Source organism: Oreochromis aureus, linkage group 5 (genome assembly GCF_013358895.1).
Source record: "Oreochromis aureus strain Israel breed Guangdong linkage group 5, ZZ_aureus, whole genome shotgun sequence".
Lineage (NCBI taxonomy): Eukaryota > Metazoa > Chordata > Actinopteri > Cichliformes > Cichlidae > Oreochromis > Oreochromis aureus.
This window is the reverse complement of record NC_052946.1, coordinates 36,302,893-36,326,692: the sequence shown is the minus strand read 5'-3', so window position 1 is coordinate 36,326,692 and position 23,800 is coordinate 36,302,893. Positions and strand designations below refer to the sequence as shown.

Here is a 23,800-nt window from a genome sequence, read left to right as displayed (position 1 = left end):
AACTGGCCATTGGTGCGAGGGTCTCTTAAATTTCATCAGTATCGTGCTCAAGTGTGAGCTGGGTAATCCAGACGGAAATACATATGCTCAATATATGTCATGATTTAATGTGTTAGGCGTGTTTGTTTTTTTAGTGATAAACCTTTTTTTCCATTTCAAATTTACTTCCAAAGGAAATTTTACTTCCATTTTTCATTCTCTCTAGATTTCATAATATTGTGTCATTGTAACTGATAAATGGACTGATTCTTATATAGTGCTTTTCTACTCTCCCAGAGTACTCAAAGCACTTCATACAACATGCCTCATTCACCCATTCATACAAGCACTTCTAAACACAAGTGCAAACTAACCTACATTCACACTCCGATGGACGCATCGGAGGGCAACTTGGGGTTAGTATCTTGCCCAAGGATTTTTGGCATGCAGACTGGGGAAGCCAAGGATCGAACCACCAACCTTCCAATCAGTAGCTGATCTGCTCTACCACCTAACACACACATGAATCCTCCAGACCAGCAAACCTTTAAAGAAATGGCCACACTTGCTGATGGTCAGTTAATCAAGTGCACTTGATTAGCAGCACCTGACTGCTACTTCAGCCTTTACGGATAAGGTTGTGTTTTATTTTCAAAAGCAAGAAGGGTTTTCCTGCTTGGTGAAAAGAATAAAAGTTTCACATGAATCATAAAGCAAAGCACGCAAAGACACATGAAGAGTCACTTTAAGCATATAGAAGTGAAAAATTACCTAAAACATAGAAATTGAATAAAAACAGGGATTGCGCTATGTCTGTATGTTAACATTATTTGGTTGCTGATGGCTACTATACTATATTTTATTGATATAAAAGCATTTTGCTTCTTTTTCATTCTCTTATTGACACATTTTTTATTTGTTTGTTTGTTTTTTAGCTTTTTTTTTTCTTCAGACCTGCAGAGACACAGCAGCTGTGTTCACAGCAGCACACTGTGGAGCGCTATTAATGGACTTTTTTAAAGAGTGAAGACCAGATGAGCTGAGGTGGGAAGAGCCTCAAGAGTTTTTCAAGGGGAATGACAGTTCAGTTTGAGAGAGTATGTGTAGGTATGAAAATAACTACTATGGAAGGATAGAGGAAAACACTGAGGAATAAGCCAGAGACTGATGATTGATAAGAAACTTTTCAAACAGTCCATTGGATAAAGTTGTCCGGCAAAAGGACACAAGTACAACTTTTCTGTTTTTCATTAAGACTCGAGGTTACCTTCTTTGATCCCTCTAACACAGTCCAACTTGAGGCAATGGGAACTGGTTCATCTTTCCAGCACGAAGGCACACAGCTCAGTGACTTTTTGCTTTGCAGTGGAGAATTGTCCTCCTTTCCCTGTTTTTGGACAGTCTCTCTACCACATCCACCTTGATGTATTTGAGAGTTTATCTATGTCAGGTCCCACTTATTGAAATTTTCTCTCCTCTTTCCTCCACATTCGGATGATTCATGGTTTTTGGCCAAGAGCTCTGACCTTGCATTTGTATGTGGAACATTCCATTTCCAGCAGCAGGCACTATTTGTCCCGATATTATGAAACTCTATAGTGGCCAAAAAACACAGGCGAGAGAGGAACAAATGAATTTGGGGCTCTTCACTAGTCTTAAACATCAAAGTCTTGTTTACAGGTGTTGTGGGGAGACACCCCCTTTGGGTTAAATGGTTTGGTAAAGTCTTCTGTGGCTCTAGAGGAAATGTGTGAAGACTGAAAAATGCCTCATGAAGAAGTAGATCCAAGGACTAAAATATTCTCCCGATATGAAGAAAGGACCTCAGTAGACTCATTCTCACCTCTGCTTAGCAAGCTTGAAATTGATTGATACTCACATAATGCTCTGAAATATCGGAGTTCTTCAAACTCTATCTAACATATTAAATGTATTTTCATAAAATCTCTTAAATAGAGACATAGCTGTCAGGTTTAACAAGGTACTGAATGACTGACATTGACTGAATGCAAAGCCGATGAAATATTAAAAAGAAGAAAGAAAACGGCCCCTCTTTGAGTTAATGGCATGTTTTTATATGAATGCCTGTCATCTGAAGCTCCGGCACGCTGTAACCCAGCTATTACTCTATCAAGAAAGCGACTTTAATTGGTAGATTATAAGACCTACTGTAGGTTCTGCCACATTACCCTATTATCAATATACAAAAAGACATGGCTCATTCAGACTGGTGTCTGTCTGGGTTTTTATGTGTCCCTCTCTTCAAATTAAGTTCAAGTAAACTTGGACAAGAGATAAAAAGCAGCCATATACAGTGTATGTGACTGAGTGTATGAGACCGAGGGAGATAAATGAATAAAGAGGATGGGAGGAGGGAGGTGTCTGTGTGAATTGTATACTGTTCGTTCCCTACAACATGGCACCAATTAATCTGACTGATGGCCTTATAATTGTTACCAAATGTAGGTGTGGTAAGTTAGAGCCTGAGTTGCTGTGACTTCCTGTCATTTGATGGGTGGCTTAACTATTTGAGAGGAGGTGGTCGCACTTTGATATTTGTCCTTTTCATCAGCATAATTGATACATTCAGAAAGCTGCGCAGTGCTGAGCTCTGTGTAGAGTGTGTGAGGCTAAAATATGATGCAGAAGGACACTTAACAAAAAAAGAGATATGTCATGGAGACCCTTGATTCTTCATCTTTCATTCTAATGCAGTCTGTCAAAGGTGTGTCACAGGTGTGTGAGTATACGATGAGTTATAGGAGACCAGCTTGCTATGGCCCGTTTCTAAATCTGTACCAAGGAGGCTGGGTTTCTCAGGAGACTCAGATACTGTCTTTTCTTTTTCTTACACTACAATAAACTTTATTCAGCAGCACTACACAAAAGCAAATGTTACTCACTCATTCCTCATTTGCAACCTTATAAAACTGATGCAATTAGTTAATGAATCAAGTTGCCAGTTAGTTGCAGAAATGAGAGACTCATAAAATAGATTTTAAGCTGTTGGTCAAACAGCTGAAAGCATCTCATCCAGTTGATTTTTTCATAGTTTTTGTAAACAATAAAAAACATAAAGATGAATTAAAATAAATTTTAATAACACAGCTGAAAGTCTAAGGTTTTGGATGATCTTTTGCACTTTTCTCTTGTATTTTTGTCGAAGCCATTAAAGTGGCTGGTATTGTTTTCACCTTGTGAGTCTGTTTTGGTGCGTGTGTGCATCTGTGTGTTATCTTGGCAAAATTGAGGTCCTGATGATGCCTAATGTGGTGGGAACTGCCTCAGGGGCAGTTAAGCACTTCATGGGTGTTTCCTCTGTCTGTCTGCCTGTCTCTCCGTCTGTGGACAAATTCGGTTAACATGATGCCATCATGAAATTAGTGTGTTTGAGTATATAGTCTGAAACATAAGTACAGCCCACATGATGTCGGGGTGGAAAGCCCACTGCCCCCACCACTTTACTCGCCTGTCCTATATTTTTTTCTTTTTCATTTGCAATGCACCCCAAATTCCCCGTCTTTAGTTTTGTTCATGTGCCTGTGCGGTGTAAGCTGTCGTCACAAATGGTTTGTAGCTTCTTGTCTTTTATTTTTCTTTGTAAAATACTTGGTAACCTTCTTGATAAATTTACAATGGACACAAAAAAACTAAAATGATTCCAAGTTAAATCTCTCTTTTCATCCCCTTCAAGATTTCACCACCTGGTTTAATCCACAGCCTTCATAAAAGGTTCTATTCACAAGCATGACTGAGACGGATCTCCTGCAGGAAATGAGCTCCATACGTCCTGAGTGCTGAGACTCCACAATACAGTACCTCCCTCACAAACATGGCCCCCAGTGTTTTGACTGTGTCATAGCCATCAATTATGAGATGCATATCAACATCCTTTTGATGTGTTGAACAGTTTCTTGTCAGGGAAACATAATCTGAATGGAGGAGAAAGGTTGGATCTACTTTTTCTTTTAGTATTTTACTTCCATGCATATTTTAAAACAACGCATATTAAATCCATTTATTCAACTGGACACTTACAGTGGAAACAAAATTAATGAACATGCTTGATTGATGTGAGCACACAGTACCAAAACTAACATTACACTTTGCTTCTGCTTGACTCATTTCATACTTGGAAACCTTTCACTTGAAAATCCTGTGAAGACTCAATGATGGTGTGAAATGGTAGTGACCGAGTTTTTGAAAGTGTTTGTTCTCCCTGAAAAAAACAGCAAAGAGCAGAATAAGTTCATTGCCAGCATCTCTTCAATTCAGAGCAAGAGAATCACTCCCAGATGGATCCATATACATCACAGCGAGGCAGTTTGTCAGCTCGTTCTTCTTTGCTGTCTTTGTTATGATTGTTTGTTTGGCCAGTTAAAATGGGAATTACACATTTTAGTGCAGCTGTCCTTGATTAGCCTCTAAACCTACACAGATAAGCCATAACATTAAAAATACTGGCAATCCAATGTTCTGCTGGGAAAGCCTGGAAATCCTGGAACTGATGTGGATCCTTCTTTGACACAGACTCCACTTAAAAATTGTTGCTGACAAAGCACACCTCTCAGTGTGGGAGGTAGGTACTTCATGGCACCTGCCTCCCACACTGAGACGCCTAGCAGCAAAAGCTCCTCAAGGAATTCAACAAAAAGTCCAAAGTCCCCACATCCCAGTCTGACTAATCATCAGGATGCATCGTCAGAACAAGGCAGTCCATGGAGTCTGCCTTCTACAAGAACTTAGATGATAAATGTTCCAGTGCCTGACACCACAGGACACCCACAGCGGTCCCTTATTGATATCAAGATTGTCTAAACTGGTGCAAAAGAAGAGGTCGTAGAAAATTATGCAATTAAAAGAGCACTGGGGAAAACTCCAAAAATTAAATTTGACATTTCTGTTTATTACATTAAATAAATCGATGAGTCCACACAGCACATTTGCCAAAATACATATGCTCAATATATGTCATGATTTAATGTGTTAGGTGCATTTGGGGTTTTTTTGTGATAAACCTTTCTTTCCATTTCAGTCTAGATTGTCTGTCCTAAATTTCTACAAAGGCCTTTGTTAAGATGGGATGGTTCTTGGCTTGAGTCCGGACCTTCTCCTCTGAGGGGAGTTTGCATGTTCTCCCTGTGTCTGGCTCTATCGAGGTACTTCCTCCCACAGACCAAAGACATGCATGTTAGGCTAATAGGTCTTCCTAAATTGGCTGCAGGCATAAATGTGGGCATGAATGGGTGTCTGCCTCTCTGTGTTAGCCCTGTCATAGACTGGCAACCTAACTATCATGTGCCCAATCTGTCACCCTATGATACTTGGTGTAAGCTGCAGACACACTGTAAGCCTTGGATACATATGGGATGGACGGATGGGTGGGTGGATGGATGGACGGACGGACGGACGGACAGACAGATGGATGGATGGGTGAGTGGACAAACAAACAGATGGAAGGAAACGACAGATGGCCGGATGGACAGGCGGGCGGGTAGGTGGTTGGGTGGGTGGATGCATGGATGGACGGACAGACAGGCGGACGTGTGTGTGAGCGATGGATCAACAGACGAATGGACAGATGGTTGGGTGGAAGCATGAACAAACAGATGGAAGGAAAGACGGGTGGACGGACAGACGGGCAGGTGGATGGATGGATGGTCAGATGGATAGACAACCAAAAAGATGGAAGCAAAGATGGATGGGTGGGTGGTTGCACGGAGGGACGGATGGATGGATGGATGGATGGATGGATGGATGGATGGATGGATGGATGGATGGATGGATAGATGGATAGATGGACGACTAAACAGATGGAAGGAAAGATGGATGGACAGAGGGACGGGAGGGTTGGACAGACACTCGGGTGGATGGATGAACAAAAAGATGGAAGCAAAGATGGATGGACGGACAGGCGGGTGGGTGGTTGGACGGTGGGACGGATGGATGGATGAATGCCTTTTCAGTTATTTGCAACTGTAATTTTAAGTTTGATGTTTTAGTCAGCTGTTTAGTTCAGTTGCCTTCAGAATGAGAAACAACCAGAAAGAGAAACTGTGGTCAGCGAGAAGTTTACAGTTCAGCTAAATGCCAGCTCTTCAGACGGTTTCAGTTGTAAAGCTCAAGAGGCCACAGAGAGCAGATGTGAAGGTTTGCTGCTGGTGTGAGACTTCATGGACACTTAAACTGTCTAAACTGGTGTTTCAGGAAGTTATGCTAACATGATTCACTTCACCTTTTTGAGGTTTTTATTTCAAAAAGCCACTCAAACCTTTTAAATTTAAGAAAAATTGGTCAGCTTCAGGACACAGATACACATAAATTACTGTACCGTTATTATTTTCAGTAGCCAAGAGCAACACCTTAAATAAACCAGTGAAGATCATCCAAGATCAGTCAACAAATTCTCAAATGAATAAGACTTTTTTTTTAGCATGACAGTTTTCTTTGGCCCCTGGTAATGAATTCAGAGCTTTGCAGACAAAACAGACATTTTGGATTTGTTTGAGGTATTCAGGGCAGAAAGCCTCACAGCCCTGCAGAGCAAAAATCCAAAATCCCAAAGCTTGGGCTGTTATAGCGGTGGGAACACTGATCACACTGATAGACAAACCAGATACATTCAGAGAAAAGGGGAAGAAAACTGGGAAACAAAGAAAGAAGCGAACAAAGATACACTCAGGGGGGAAATGACATGTAAAATCTTAATGTTTGTCTTCTGCTTAAACTATTTTTGGTCAGTTACCTGAAATTTTTGTAATGTCTGTAAACGTTTGCAGTCCGCAACATATACAGACATACATACCTGAGTTTTTGTTTGTGTCAAAAAGCTAATCAGTAATAGTAACCAGGATTTCCTGCTCTTAAATACTTTAAAAGTCGCTTTCTTTTGAAAAATATGTGAAGCAGTTCAGTAATGTGTACGTCAGCATTCACACATGCTCGTGAAGTTTCCACTTCTTACCCCCACCGCTCTCCCTCATCATCATCATCTCTCCTCTCTCTCTCTCAGAGTGGAGGAGTCTCACAAACACACGCTCAGACCAGTGAAACCAAGCTCTTCCACAGATTTGGACTATTTCAGAGCGCTCTCCACCCCGGACTCCTTTAAGAGATTTCCACAGATGCTGCCACATTCTATTCCTTTCCTTTATTTTCCTCTCATTTTTAACTCTTACCAACTGTTAAAGTTCTCGATATCTGAAATATGTTTATTCATTTGTGATATATTTATTCTCACTTTATTTATATCCAAACCTTATACCCTGACTTTGATTACAATAAATCTGGACACCTCCTGATCTTTGTTTTTTTTTTTTAACTTGGGCTGACACTTTGGTGTCAGCTGCTGCTAAATCAAACAGTGAGGTCTTTGTGTGGGACGGTCACTGACTTATGTCAACATAACTGTGTAGAGTTGTGGACTGATGTACTTCAAAGCAGACAGGAGGGTGTTTCTGAGTTTTAATCATCGGGTATTCAAAGGTGGCCATGCAGACGCACAGTAGACTGCATTAACACTACAGCATACACACAGTAATCAAACATGATGCCATTGCACTTCATTCCTTCATAATTAGAAATTATGATGGTGAGTATTTCAATGTGCAGTTTGATCAGTCCACCGTTACAGTGATAAAATATTGTTTTGATTCCTACAATGAACGAAAATTGATACCTTTGTTGTAGCTGGGAGACATGAAATCTTTTCTTCTCTTGACTTGGTGGAAAATGCATTTCGGCTACTTGCTAATGTCCCTATCAAAGTCAAGATTTTAACATCCTGTGGAAAACAGCAAAGCACTGTGTGCACATACTGAAACACTGCTGCCTCCAAATAGGCTTTAGTCATAACTCTCACAGCAATGTTGGAAATCAATAGACTACACTTTGTTTGGTTTATTTAGTTTATTTAGCCAAGCTGGAAGCACATAAGACTTGTAGTTCCCAGCCTCTTTTCAAGCCCCATTAATAAAGAACCAATAAACACCCAAGTTCACATGGCAAGCGTCCAGATTTTATTGCTTTAAATTAAGGGCTGTTAGCTGATTAAATCATGGGGTGGGGGGGCTTCAGATGTCATTTTGAGTCTAAAATTATTGAAATGAGAAGTCTGTTATTTTCACTGTCAACACATCACATATAAAGATCCAAACCAACAATGTGCTGATCCCACCAGCACATCTGTGTAACCAGGCCCTGATATAATATAATATTTATCTGTGCCATAAACCTCAAACCACAAGCCTTCTTACTAAAACCAGTTTTGATCAAATTAATGGCTTTCACTGTTGGACTGCTGACTTGTTCATCATTATGATGAATGCAGATACTTTCTACTCCTGTTGGATTACTTTTTGCTAACAACCAGAGTTCACAGTAGTTTTAGGACTTTAAGGAGCCTTTAAAAAAAAAAAATCTAAGAAAAGTAAATACAGAGAAAATAAATGGACAATGCATCTTTAGAAATACGTCTTAGATGATGATGTAAAGTTCATGGGTTAAATGTTCAGGGTTAGGATTAGTGTGTGATAATGTATCTGTGTCGCAAAACTGTGACATCGCAACAATCTGGTTGGTCGTTTGCAATGTTGAGCTTGGACCAACATTAATTATGATGATCCAACACCAACACGGGGATATCAGACCGTACGGTTGGTTGCTCTGTGACTTCACAGCAAAACGGTTCTGAGTTTGAATCCAGGCTGAGGCCTTAGTGTGGAGCTTCTGTATTCTCCCTGTCTCGCAATTAACCTAACACTTAATGGTGTTAGGTTAATTGATGACTTGCTGTGGTATAGTCTGCCTGTCATTGAGTTATTACACCCCTAAACTGGATAAGTGAAAGAAGATGGATGGATATTTTTTGCCAGCTACATACTTTGATTTTTTTTTTATTTAATAAACAGAAAACTAGAATTGGGAACATCTATGGAATTTCTACAAGAACAAAACAATTCCTCAATAGGATTCCTCATTTGGCTCTGTAGCAGAAACTAGGCTACTAGAAATAATCTTATTATGCCTACAGGTCAATGTGACAGTGCCAACCAAGCTGGTGGTGATGTCATGGCTGTTGTTTCAGCAGTCTCACATGGCTTCTCCCTGCTGTGTGGCCCCTTCTCTCCCTTTCTTCCTCTCTTTCTCTCCATCATCAGCCTCCTTTCCACTCAGGCTTCCCAAGCTCTCCTCTCTTTCACTTTTTTGACCTTACCTCTCACTTTTGCTCATTTTCTATTTTCAGCACTGCCCCTTTCTGTCTACCCCATCCCCATTTCTGTACCTGCCTTTCTCTATACTCTGATTATCTTAACAGACTGACTTCATTGCCAAAACAGCAGACCTATACTCACCTAGTCCCATAAACTTGAGCAGCTTTAGAGGCACAGCAGACTGAACATCACAGTGAAACTAGAACTGTCACATTGTTGTTAAGCCATCCATCCATCTATTTATCGATCATCTTCCAAACAATTTGTATTTATTAAGGGAGTGATTATAATTGTTGTTATTAATTATGTGTTATCATATTAAAATTCCTTAACTTTAAAAGCATTTGGTTTTAAAAGCAAGCCACCACAAATGTAAAACAGTTATTTCCCCAACCACACATTAGGCAGGATTGTTCCTCATCTCTTTTATTTTCTCATTATCGATAAACTCCTAACATTCTCCGAGGGCAACACAGCTGTCAGTTCAGCAGAGAAAAGCTTTAAAAACCTGTCCAATCCTTAAACTATCCATGCACACTAACAGAAAGTGAGATGATAAGCATCCAAACTTCTCTGTGATTTCTGAGTGGGCTCATCTTCAAAGACGTGTGCGAAGTGCTGACTGAACACAAAGCACCTCCTCTTCAACACAAGCAAAATATCTCAAACACCCTGACTTGAAAGCATGCAGCAGTGTGTGCAGTCTTGTACTACAAAATATTTTCATTGTTTTATAACTGTACAACTTTTCTCTAGCCACCCAGTTACTACGAGCGATGACTAAATAACAAACTAGTCCTGAGTTTAGGTCTCCAGCCTATGAATAGATAATTGGTAGTTTAGTGATCCGCAGTCTTTGATGCCTGGGTTTAACAGGGTTGATGTCTCAGCCACAAGATCACAAAAGGAAAACAATTATAAATTACTAGGAACACAACTATAGATAGTCACAGACTGATTTTTTGTTCAGTACAAAGTGCAAAAACACAACCCTCAGCGCAAGGAAGTAAAATGAATAAACTGAAGGGAAAACACAAATTAAATATGACGTGGATTCACATTTGACCATATATGTGTTGTTTTTAACGATTTAGACGACTGCTTGGAAGTTTTGGTCATTAGTATGTTTGCATGTGTTTACAACACACATTTCCACAATCAAAGATCAGTGATATAGTCCACCTGAACCTAGTTTTAAATACACAACAACTAAATAAACTAAACTGTGGTGCAATTTTCTGACCCACTGGACAACCGCGCCTCTTTTGAGACAGCCGACTTGCAAGAATAGCCTGAATGCTGCACGCTCGGGACACATCAGCTGCTCCTGTGTCTCAAAGGTCAAAGCTGGCAGGTCACAACCTGCAGCGGGGTGAGGACCCAGCATAAATGATGCCACCAAACTATCCCTTGCCAATTATTTATAGCTAGAGCTGTATCTGGAGAGCACGAGATGCTCTTCATGCATCTCCACAAGCATTTACTTGTAACCTCAGCTACATGTAACGTGGCTGGAGTGGGAACAAGTGGGTCATTACTGCTCAAACTAAACTTCACAAGTCTGAGAGGATGAATGGATGAATCTGGTTTTAAAACCTTCCTTCTGTTAGAAGAAGCAGTCATTGTCTATTTTTAATAAGAACAAAAGGTGTCTAATTCTAAAATATCTTGTAATTTAATACAAAAGTTCCTCTTTTTAGTCAGAACAGAATCAGCTGATCCTGAGTTGTATGTGAAATGTTGGTTAGGCTTGGTCGTAGCACAACTGTGCATTATGTGAGTTCAAGTATTTATGTGTTACAATGCTCAGCTATGCACTGTAAAACACTGGTTTGCAGTTGGAGTCTTTTCAAGTCTGAGTTTGAAACTGGCAATTTAACAAAGCTGTTTTCTCGCAATGCTGGTGGTCACTGTGTTTTTGTTCAGAATGTAACACACCGGGGAAAAAAACAGTATAAACAGCATGTCTTTTGATGTTTGCTTGCCCAGATTAAGGGATAGAAATGCTTTCTGTGTGACCAACAGGAAGTCAAATACCAGTGAAAGATGGTAGATATTCTACTATAATGACACATCTCCCTTAATCAGCTGATATTAAATAGCCCATATTTTCACACTGGTTTAATGAACCAGTTATTTCATTCTCAAAATAAACCAGTGAGACAGAAATTACAGAGCAGATGAAACATTGCAGTTAGAAAACTGTCTGAGCAGAGTGCAGATAGTCTGAGAAACTTTGGATCTGAAAGATCACACAGCTGGATCAAGAAGATTGGCAAGGAAATAAGAGTCATTACAGCACCTAATTATCACACAGGCAGCATTTCCTGTAAGTATACCTGTGTGCCATCAAAGCAGTGAGGTCTCAAATTTAAGATTCTGGAGCTAAACAAAATTGATTAAAACATTTCAGCTCCAGTCTCCACGATGTTGGATGACTGTCAGCACTGACTTGTAGCTTAAAACTGCTGAAGTATGAAGTCATAAATAAAGCGCTTGCTAATTAAAAGGCTGTTAACAGGTGTACCAAGCATTGTTTACCAGCTTTACTAAGACCACGGGAAGAGTAAATAACTTAAATAAAGAGACAGACCATTAAACGGAAGTAGCTAATAAATTATAAAAATATGCATCAATATAGTTTTTTTACCTTTATTATTATTATTTGTTTTAGTCTTGCCTCATAAATATTTAAATATTAGTGTATGGTTGCGTGATTGTGATTTTTGGATGATTTTAATGTGCCCTTGGGGTGTTCTTAGTGGTCAAATCTATTCTAATTGTGGCTTTTATGCATCTTTTATACGTGATCACAAACTGCGAAGCACTTTTGCCAAACATTAGTAGTATACAGGTAGGTGTTTTTCACGCTTATTAGAATATACAGAATATAATATTTATCTAATCGTCCGTTTACTGCACACATGTCACTGAACCTACATGATGAAATAAATAGAAACGCTGTCAGTTTGACAGGTTGTGACATCCTTACTATGCTTTCTATGAACACGGAGGGTGAGAAAGCGGGGACGGCACCAAAATAAGAGAGAAAAAGTTTCAGGCTTTTTTGGGTTCAGTTCAGCACGTGGGGAAAGGAGTGGCCTGGGAGCGCAATAATGGGACCAAAGAGACAGATGGGAGGGAAACTGGGCTCGGATTACAGCCTGACAGGGGGTAAGGGGCCGGCCTGATATTTGGGAATATACGAAGATTCATTGAAGGTAACAGGGACATAAAACTACAGCGTCTGGCCTGAAGCGGTCGGTGCTGAGTTTGTGCTGCAGGTCCAGGTCCTGCCGCTGGATTCCCCCATCGGTTTTTTGGGAAGGGTGAAGGTCGAATGGTCTGGCTTTTGTAACTGGGGACACAAACACCAAATAACGAGAGAAGCCTCCGCTCCTTTCGCACCATTTTTTCTCCCTCAAGGGCCCTGCATGTCTAATATTTAGACATGTTCAGCTTTATGGATTCCAGGACTGTACTGCTACTTGTAGCGAGCCAAGTTTGTCTATTAGCCGTTGTGAGATGTCAGGTGGAAGACGACCGTAAGTGACAGTTTGATTTTTTTTTGATGAGAAAAAAACTCAACTTGTATAAAGAGTATACAGATATTAAAAGTTACTCGCATAATCATATTGTAAATGTTTCAGCACAGTACGTGACCCGTGGAAGTTTTGGAACTTTTACGCACAGAAAAGTCACTGATATCTTTGATGTTTTCTGTGCATGAAAGGTTATTTATGTGATGACAGAAAGATGATTTCTGTGGATCTTCGGTCTGCCGTCTGTTTATGTTTTAATTTCTATGAGATCTAGGATGAAAGTGCATGTCACAGTTGCGGGCGCGCGTGAGAATGGAATTGATGAAGATGTGGTGGAAGTTAACGGAAAAAAACTCTCAGAGTGTGCTTTTCTTTTTTATTTCTTATTTACTTTTGCATTCATTCGTCTTAGTTTAAGTTAAAACCGAAGATCATGTGATTCTGATTCCTACTTTGAACTCAGCTCAGTGCTTTAAAAGCTACCTTCCCCCTTCTTTCTCAAAGTCGAGCTGCATGACACCTGTGGGTGTTTTAAGGGCCTTCGCAGACTCTCCTTTTAGCTGCAGATTCACTTAATATAGTGGGGGAGGGGGAGGGGACGAGCAAAAAGTGAAAGGTGGTCAGGCTCAAGGGCCTTTGGTGAAAAGTATTCACATTCCTTTGCTTTCTGAGGGCATCCAGGCAAATCATGGCTTGTTGGGGCAGAAAGCTGAACTAATAACTGAAAGCCCCATCAAATATTTCAAAATAACTAGTTTACTGACACTATACTCACGCTGTTGAGAACAAATGGTCCTTCATACCTGCTGTTTTTTTAATAAAACTGGAGTAGGATTCTTAATCATTATTATTGATTTTAGTATCCACAAGAGAGATCTGAGAGTAAAGGTATGCCAGCAGATTTGGGGCCAGAAATAATGTTCCATATGATTTCAGGCTTTCCATCTGCTTAAAAGATTACCCATAAGCTGTGACAGTCAGCCCAGAAAGAGACAGAGCCAGGGTGCAAGAGGGGTAACTGGAAAAATATAAAGCAGGGACTTTATTATTCTGATGTGAAGAAAGTGCAGTGTTCTTAATAATATACAAGTTGAGTTCAAGAAAGCTGGAGAGACAAAATGCCTTTTTTCCCAGAATAGAATAGAGGGGAATAGTCATGCCAAAGCAATTGGAAGTCTCAGGTTACCCTCTCTGAGATGTCAGTTCCTGGATTCCTGGTTATAATGCGAGCCCTTTTTTTTTAGGGAGACAGGGTTTAGAGGTGTTATTGTGACCCTAGCACAGCAAGAGGACTAAAGCTCTAAACCTTGAGGCCACCAGCTGACCGTTCTTAAAGTTAATCAGACATAGGTAGAACTAACGCTGAGACCTAAACAGTTACTAAATAAATAAGAACGCACTTGACTCTAATGTCCTCAAGGTACACCTGGATTCACTTTACAATTTTCATTGTTTTACTCTCCTGGAAAACAGTATGGTTGCCAACATATGGGAGAGGAGACTCACAAATTATCCCCATAATGAAAAGCCAGCTGTCTGTCAGTTCTCCAGTAGATAGAGGACCCCTTGTCCTACAATACCCCATATCAGGAGAATCTTTCATATTACAGCCAGTGAAAGGACAGGTGCAGCCCTTTCATGGTGCATCCAGGCCTGTAGAAGTTCATGTCAAAACCGCAAGGTATGTGCATGAAAGCTGGCCATTTTCTTTTCTCCGGTGTGTTTGAACTGGCATCTGACGCAGCTATGGTTTCCAGATGGGGATTGAAATGTGCCCCGTGTTTATACAAGGCAATACTTTGTGAATTGCCCACTCTGTCTCTTTCCAAAAAGGCCTCATTCATGGCTGCTGAGGTCCGTTTGGATACTTAGACTTAAGCAGCTCTCAAAGGTAAATATAGCTACTGTATTTGCTCCTTGTCCTCTCACCTCTCAGCAGTGCGCACTTTGGGGCCTTTCTTTTCATCATCTGGCCGCAGGTTCTGTGACTCCATTTTGTATTTTCGAGCAGGTGTTTGGCTGCCAGGCTGGAAAATGAACACGTTTCTGATTACACGGATCTACTGTAAAATTGCGATGCCAGTGGCATCATTTACACCACATACAGCAGCTGTATTCAGAAGTGAACCGCCTCCAGCACGTTCTCTTGCGCCCTTCACCAGAATGTGGCCTGAGAAAATAATCCAAACGTTTTCATTAACTCAGTGCAAACTTTGACTCTTTTGCAGTACAGTAGGGTGTCTCCAGCTCTAATTGTCCTGTATTTAACTTGTTGAGGAATTCCTACACATGGCCTCCAGCTCCTGTAAAGCTACTGGGGCTTTCCTGCAGGTCTTGCATTGCTTGTCTGTAATTCTGCGATGCTAAACTGCCACCTTCTGGCTACTTGAGAGGTTGCATTTCTCGGTCAAGTGAAGAAAAGCTCACCTTGAAGCAGAGAAGTTGTGGTTTTTGTAGATGGTTCCTCAGGGCATTAATAAGTCAACAAGAGAAAAATTAGCAAAGATAATTATGATAATAAATCAGGGAACAATGCATTTTTTTTGTTTTTAACGCCTTTCTTTGAGGAATTAATGGTTCCCTTTTACATTATTATGAACTTAATCTGGTCTGGGTTTGGACTGCCAGGTTAACTGTCACTGACAATTATATGTTTTTATTTAAGAGTACTGTGCTGATATGGTGTGTTGAATAATCTACACACTCCCTACTTTAATTTAACTTTCTGCACTTGTGTAGAAAAACATTCACTGAAAGGCTGTTTATGGTGTTATTTTGCATGCATTATATCACAGTGTATATGTTTCACAGCTGAATATGACATTGTTTTACTGACGTGTCTGTCATGAAACACACAACAGTGACTGCTATTCGCATCTGATATATAATCTCTCGTTTTTTCCTTCCACTGCTACCTACCTACCTCTTCTGTGTGTCCCTTTCCATGGTCTCACACACAGAAGAGGACGCGTTTAGCTGTGTACAAGATGGACAGCGTTATAATGACAAGGATGTGTGGAAACCAGAGCCTTGTCGCATCTGTGTGTGTGACACTGGAACCGTCCTGTGTGATGAAATTGTCTGCGAGGAGCTAAAAGACTGCCCCAAACCTGAAATCCCATTTGGAGAGTGTTGCCCCATCTGTGCTGCTGACCAGCCTTCAACCTCTGGTTGTAATTTATTTATCTCACACCTCACATAAATAAATTACTGCTCAGGATCATATTGTTTATTTTGGGGAGAAAACGCCACATCGCCTAAATTTGGTATTAATCAAAGGTCAGGTAGCTGCTGTTTAACATGATGATCACTCTAATGTTCTAATCGGACGTGTTCTGTGTGACAGCCTTTGATTTAAATACAGTTTTCGAACCCCAAAGCAAACAAATGATGAGAAATAAACAACAACAGTGACACATCTGACAGGATTTCACTGAAACGCTAACTCGCCGTAATTTTTCCATAGCTGGCTCACCTTGGCCCCATCTTGTTTGAATACTCTCTCCTTCTCTCAGTATCATGAAAACATGTGGGAGTCATTAAGGAAATACCTCAGTCAAGCAGACACAGCTTCACATTTCTACTCTATATCCTCTCGGTGGATTTCTGCAGATCTGATGGCAAGAAAACACAGTGACTGCGTACTGAGAGTTCAGACTATTAGAAGGATCTATTCACCACATTTGAAAATGCCATTGCTGCAGATATACAAACTGTATGGGTCACATTTGGAAATATAAATAAGGTCGGACGAGGAGCTTGAGTGAAGTCAGAAGTGTCACTGTTTTCAATGCATGCTTCTGGATTAATATGCTTTATAATATACTTATTCTTATTTTGAGGCAAAACTGCTGAATTTTCAATTTAAGATTTTAACCACATAAAAACAGAGCTAATAAAAACTCAAATATATTCAGACTACCCACTTTCTGACTTTGTCAAACAGCATTATTCATCTGTCAGATCTGTACTGACTTTTATTTGAGCTGATAGTTCCTGATATACGTACATGTATATGTATATATTAACATATTAGTGTATGCATATCAAAATTCTAAAGATAAATCTCATCTTCAACAAGAGTTTTGCAGAAAAAACTGTTACAACTTGAAAAAAATGTAATTTTGATGCTTTTATTAATATTTAAGAATCCTCTGCACTCTTGTGTCAAAGTATTTAAAACAATACTTATTTACATTTTAAATTTTTAACCAAACCTGCTGCTTTAGCGTTACTGGTCATCATAGTTTAACTTTTTTGAGTTGCAAAAAAAGTAACAATGAGCTTAAAATGCTGTGAAATCAACAGAGTTCCTGCCTTTGCCAACGGCACAGAAAGTTTAACATTTCAGTAGAAAAGCTACTCCAGCTCCTTTGCTCTCTACTCTTACCCTCACACTGCAGCTGGTTTGCTTTTGCTTTGAGCTCTTAATGTGAGATGGCGAGGCAACCAACACTTGTTTACAGTCCTAATGGGCTCTTTGTGTGATGAAAATATGATTTGGTGGTGGTCTTTGGAGCAGTTTAATTCAAGAACATACATTTGGTTCCCGGCATTAGTAGCCTTTCTCCTTCCAGGACGTACTGCAAGGCCAACATAGACTGTTCACTAACTGTGATCTGTTTTCTCCCTCTCTCCTCCTCAACACATAACAGGAATACCTGGTGTTAAGGTGAGACACTGTAGTATATTTAAATGCTGCAGGTGTATTTGTCTGTGTATGCAATCTTTATGCTGTGTGTGTGTTTAATATCAACCTCCCCCAGCAATAATAGCCATATCTGTCCCAGACTTATATCAGGGCTGCATGAGGGCCCTGTAGTTTAAGGATTGAGATGAGGCTTTGATATGAATGAGCTTTGGCAGATGTTTAATAGCTATTTCCTGTTCACACTGTGTGCAATATTTACACGTGCACTGGCGCTGCGGGGGATACTCACTTTGAACATTTTGCTGTGACTAATTTCCCGATAAAACTGCAAATTCCATCAAAGGCTTTCATCAGATGGGCTCTTATGAGCTGTTTTTCAGAGTGTGGTTGAGAAAAAAACAGGAACTGAGAGATGTTTGAAAATAATCAAACTCTCAATTCCTAATAGAGCCGATCTTAATTGCTGTTGTGTTCTTGCCTTTTTCTTATCTCAGGGCCAGAAAGGCGAACCCGGAGACATTACGGATGTAAGTTGATGCCACACACTCATAACATGCAACATATCTGTGTTATCATTTGGAAAAGCTTGTTTGTTAACTATGTTAGAACCATAAATCCTGAAGTGAAGAGATTTCTTTCAAACTCACAAGACACGCTCAAAACTCCCCGGCAACCTGCAGTTGAGAAGTCTTCAGGTACTTTACTGTTAACTGAACTACTAGTAAAACCAGCAGTACTGCAATAAAGAAATACATCACACACACAAGCAGAAGGCCATAAATCCCCACTGTTTTATCCATTATTAGTATAACTGGTGTATTAATGTGTAAGTAAATTCATCTATTTTAAAATGTTTTAATTTGCTCTGTTTATAAAATCATAATGTCACATTAAGCTGAAACTATCAAATGTTTTCGTGCATGAACTCAAAACACAACCAACACCACCAGTTTACATAAGACTGAGAGTGTTAGAGAGAAGGGAAGAGGTTCTGCCAAGCCGCTCATCAAGAAGACAGCCAAGCACAATAATGGCTCCATACATTCCCCCATAAAGATCCTCACAGGCCGTCAGAGAGCAGGAGGGACAGAAAGTGAGCTCCCTGCTGCTGCTGCTGCTGCTGTGGTGCTGCACCTGGAAATGCTTTACCCCACTGAGGCGATACAAGCTCATGGCAGGAAATACAAAGGCATTGTTTATTGTATGTTTCTTCTAACGCTTTGCCCGAAGAGATTAGCAGTTAACAAGTCTCCTCTGATTGGAGACAGAACATTTTTCCCCAAACCTCTCTTGTGCAACTATATCTGGAAAATGTCAAGTTTTGTTTTAGGCCCAGAGATTAAAAATGATGTTTTATTCAAGACCAGCTGATTCTTATCAGTTTGTTTTTTCTGTCCTTGTCTTATCCAGGTTATAGGACCAAGAGGACCACCTGGCCCAACGGTATGAACCTATTTCCTCATTTTCTCATAATTATTCCCCTTTGAGCACTTTTACAGACACTGTGTACTATCTGAACGTGTTTAGAGTAGTTATATAGGTATTACATTTAATTGGCAGAGCAGTGACTGGAAATGGAAACTGATCTGATATAACAGTAGTACAGTTAAAAGGTTTCAGCTGTTATTCAACACACAAGTACTGAGATTACGCCTGAAGTTACTTCACCATCTCCTGTTCACCCAGGGCCCGCCAGGAGAGCAAGGACCCCGAGGATCAAGAGGAGAGAAAGGAGAGAAGGTCAGTGTAACATGTAAAAAATAGGAAAAAAAATCAATGACCCTTGATTTTCTACTTAAAAAAAGGAAACCAAAACCCTGCCCAGCTGAGAAGTACAGTATGTGTCATTGAATCAGAGCTTTAGGTCTCGGGGAGTGGGCTGGAGGATCTGTTATAGGTTGCAGGTTTGCAGAATGGTAGCCTTTCACTGAGCAACTCAGCCTAACTAGTCATGTGTCATTTCCATTAGGCTGTGTGGTCTGCTGAGGTTTGGGGTGTTTAACAGATGTGAGGCTGTCGGAGACTCATAATGTAAACCTCTGCTGCTCTCAGAGGGCCCATAGTCAGTCAGTGTGGGAAATCAGCACCACCACATTTGCAAGGCTTTGATCATCTCAATAATGTAACATCACTTGGATGTGCTAATGGCCGCAGGCGAGGAGTTTATGCCATGTAGTCGTCTTGTTTATGCAGATTTAAGCGCAGGACGGATCGAGTTTTGGCTAACCAGTCAGAAGACTGCATGCACAGAGGAATGCAGGTAGTCCAATTTGGCCAGGAAAATCATCACCTGACTAAATGTGTAATCATTTATCCAGAGTGCACACGAGCTCAAATGTTGGCCACAGGTTGGAATTAATAAATGCTAAATTAAAATATGTGTTATGTAACACTTTCATGTTCTTATACACGTTTTTTCTTTCTTACAGTTGCAACAAAATAGGAAGATTATTACTTAATAAGATGCTATTCCTATTTGTTACTTAAATTGTATGTTCTCAGTGCAGTAAACACAGCTGCAGATATAGAAACATATAATATTTGAATAGAGAGAAAGCAGTTAGTGAGTGAATTTATGAGCTGATCTGTTGCAAATGCTCCTCAATTTGATTTTTGTAGGATTTGACAAAACGATATGTGGGGCATTTTGTGAAACAGGAGATTTTCAATTCATCTGAATTTTATATTTATTCATTTAAGGGAAGTCCTGGCCCCCGTGGCAGAGATGGCGAGCCTGGCACCCCTGGAAACCCTGGCCCCCCTGGACCTCCAGGACCTAATGGACCCCCTGGCCTTGGTGGAGTGAGTATCACATGTCTAGTAAGGGTGATGGGCTAGCATTCACTCCAGACATAGGAGCTGACAGGTTGAATACTGATTCAAGGCCAAGAATGGGTTCACTTTGGCTGCTTGGAATAACTGGAGAGAGGGGTGAAATGGAGCAAAGAAAGAATCCAAGAGTACAAAAGATGTGGGAAACTGCTGGTGTTGGGAGGAGGCAGAAAGACAACATTGAGGGGATGCAGAGGGAAAGAATAGATCGAATGCCTCTCATTCTTTGTAGCAGAAAAGAAAGGAGGGTGACTGAGGGTGGTGGAGGTAGTATGATAGACGTAAGAAGGGGAAGGGAAGAAGTGCTTTTTGGGGGGTGGAGTTAAAAAGAAAGAGAGTCTTTGTGAGAACGGTTCACATGCCCTCTGTCTCTCCTCTGTCTGCATCAGAATTCACATACTAAGCTCTACTACTGACAAATAAAAGGTCAAAAGCTGATTCTCTCTCCGGCCAAAACGATGCAGCATCATGTAGTGATGCATGACACATGAACACGATTTGCAAGTGTTGAAATTAAGTCATCAGTCAAATACTTTACCCAGATTTATACTTTTATTTCCCTGAGATGTCACAAACATAATAAACCACAAACCATTTTTGTTTATTATAAAAATCCTGAAATTGTCCTTTTTTTTGCCTCCTCCAGAACTTTGCTGCTCAGATGGCTGGTGGTTTTGACGAGAAGGCCGGCGGCGCACAAATGGGTGTAATGCAAGGACCAATGGTGAGCAAGTGACGACGAGAGCTGCTGCCACTCCTGTGTTGTTTTTATCACCGCCTGATTTGATCTGCAATGGGGCTAAAGTTATGGAGTTTTCGAAAACAAAGCGCTTTGAGTCTATCCACATGAAGACCTGGGTTAGAGATCTGCATCAGCCCGCATCTGCTCTGCATCCCCATCCTGCTCTTTAACTGCTCTGGGGGGACATAAACAACTTCTTTCCATGAACTAGAGAAGCATCACCTGGTCATCAAACGTGAAAACTGTGAGATGGAAACATCATCATTCTCCATCAGGAGAGTAGATGCCAAAGCAGGATTTAAAGTCTGGGATGGGAAGAAACAATGAAGACTACTGATTCACACAGTGTTCCCTTTTTGTCTTCTCCTTCTTTGTTGTTGGTTTTTGGATGAAATCAAGAGATAAAAGCCGCCGTTTTTCCTGCTGCTGGAGGAAAGAAGCTGCAAAGTTCTGGGTCACAATGGAAAATAAACACCTCACATGGAGTACAGAGGGGCAATTTTATAAACCAAGGAAGCAGCCATTGATCTTCATTATATTTCAAGCTCATGAAAAACCGCTCTTGCTGGCATGGCAGCATGCCCGTGATGGAGTGAAGAGCATACTGGGAGCTATTTTGGTTAAAAGAGCCACAGAGAAGCTTGGCTGTTTCTCAGCCCAGCAGTGGTTTGAGACGCTCTGAGGGTAGGGGGACCGAAGGCGATCACATCCCCTCAGCTAGCGTCAGAGGGTGTTTGTGTGTGTGGCTTAACTCCTACTGACTGTCCTACCGTTGACTGTCTGAGAGCTCACCACAACACTGAGCCTTATTGAAGGAAGTCCACGTTTACTTTGGCTTATGCCAGCTTGCTGGTGGAGAGAGCAGTGGAAGAGCAAACTGGATGATTTTAAATCACAAGTAAAGCTTAAAGCCCCCTTATATACCTGTAAATACTCCAGCTCATATCCTGGCCCTACATAGCTATTTAAACAACGCTGCTACTGAAATGCACGCACACACACAAACATATGTGTGCCCCTCAAACACACTTTCAAACATTCTGCAGATATAAAGCCCCATTGATACGTTTCTCCCCAGTGTGGTGAGGGCTTCCCACACCCACTGAAAGGTGACTTTCATTTGATTCTGAGGACCACTGTGCCCGGCGGTGACATTTTCTTTGGCTGCAAGCCCTGATTTTTGTATGAGGCTTCATAAGAGCTACACTACTGAAAGGAATATGTTTCTATCCAAGCAAACAGCTGTCAAAAGTTATCGGAATCAAACTTTTTTTTTAAGAGGAAGAAGAAGAAGAACTCGGGGTCTTGAAAGCTCTCAGCTCACTCCCTTGAATTGAAAAAAAAGCACAAGGATTTGTCTCAAAACTGTTACAGAATTAGTTTGGCAACTCCAACCAGACGTTGTTGCAGAGCAGTCAGAGATAATTTAGTTCAATTTAGTTTAAGACTCTTCCGCTGAGCCGGTGCCTGAAATCTCACTTATCTAAAATGAAGATTTTCATTATAACCAACAGTGTCATGCAAGAAGCCATGCAGAGTTCAGCCTCCTCTCTTAAAAATACAACACTTCAGCTTATGACCTTTGAACTACAGAAACACACAGTGAGTGGAAAAATTAGCTGAGGAAAGCAAAAGGATGAAAGAAGTGAAGAGAAAATCTGAGCCCGGGAGGAATTTCAAATGATTAATGGTTTTGACAGGAGAGCTGCTGAGTATTATGTAGCTTTGAGGCAAAGCAGGTGATATGTTTTTATAGCTTCTCAGTGAAATCACGTGGATAAAATGACCACTTAACAAATTTTACCAGCAATGCAAACTGCAAAAAGTTAACTGTGCTGTTGTGTAATTTGCGTGTTTATGTATTTTCAAATGTGTGTAACAGTGACGGGTAGATTTATCTGCCATTATCTTCATGTTGCTTGTGTGTTGTCTTGTCTTCTTCTCAGGGCCCTATGGGACCTAGAGGACCACCTGGGCCAACTGGAGCACCTGTAAGTACCTCCTGTACTCCCAAAAACAGCACGCCATCAGGGCACACCTGTAGACAGGATCCTGTGGTTGGTCACAGACAGGATACACATGGCAAAATCTCATAATTGTAATGTGATGTGTAATGTGCATATGCTACATTGTCTACACCTTTAATGTATTTAATAACAATATTGACCTTAAAATGGCCACTGCTCGTGCAAACCTCAGTAATAAGTGCATACAACAGGCTGTAAGTAATAACTGTTTATACTGAGCCCTGCTTTAACCACGAGCGTCTGCTCCGGCTCTCCTCTGGAGGAAGATGGCAAGTAAAGGACACTTTCGTCTCCCAGCTGAAGGCTCCGGGGCTTTTTCCTGTGCCACAACCCAGACATACCATAGAACACCTGACAATTTACCTTACACCCCCCACCACACGCAAATGCCCAGCCTTGTTCTACCCCTGCCTGTAACCCAGCTCTACCTGCAGCCCTTACTCAAAGAATCCAGAAGCTGCTGAGCTGAAGGCAATGCCACCTGACTTGCCTCAACTTGATCATTTTATCACCCAAAGCCCCCATTTGCAGAAATGCAATTCCACCTTAAACAACCTTGGTCTGCTTTTAGATAGGACTTCCTTTTCTAAAGTCATGGTATAATTTTGAATCTTAGAAGCTTTTAATTTAGAAAAACAGACACACGGATGCCATAAGGGATCAAATGTGGATTATCTTCTATCGATATACGTCGTTACAACGGAGGATACTCTTATTTCAAATATTGAAGTCGGCATATGTGCAAGTATTCTATATGAGCGTAAAATTCAGCCTGACTTCAAACTTCTCTATATCCCAGCAAGTTTCTCCACCCT

At 40.7% G+C, this 23,800-nt stretch overlaps 1 protein-coding gene across 1 annotated transcript in view; it reads left to right on the top strand.

The window, feature by feature from the left end:
- The first annotated feature begins 12,404 nt into the window (after nucleotides 1-12,404).
- col2a1b (collagen, type II, alpha 1b) overlaps nucleotides 12,405-23,800 on the top strand; it is a 45,587-nt gene continuing 34,191 nt past the window's right edge. The window contains exons 1-9 of the mRNA XM_031740407.2: nucleotides 12,405-12,736; nucleotides 15,694-15,903; nucleotides 17,389-17,405; nucleotides 17,879-17,911; nucleotides 18,795-18,827; nucleotides 19,071-19,124; nucleotides 20,085-20,186; nucleotides 20,863-20,940; nucleotides 22,905-22,949. Of these exons, the coding sequence (XP_031596267.1) occupies nucleotides 12,643-12,736; nucleotides 15,694-15,903; nucleotides 17,389-17,405; nucleotides 17,879-17,911; nucleotides 18,795-18,827; nucleotides 19,071-19,124; nucleotides 20,085-20,186; nucleotides 20,863-20,940; nucleotides 22,905-22,949 (666 nt within the window). The 5' untranslated portion in view covers nucleotides 12,405-12,642. The remainder of the gene's footprint in view (nucleotides 12,737-15,693; nucleotides 15,904-17,388; nucleotides 17,406-17,878; nucleotides 17,912-18,794; nucleotides 18,828-19,070; nucleotides 19,125-20,084; nucleotides 20,187-20,862; nucleotides 20,941-22,904; nucleotides 22,950-23,800) is intronic.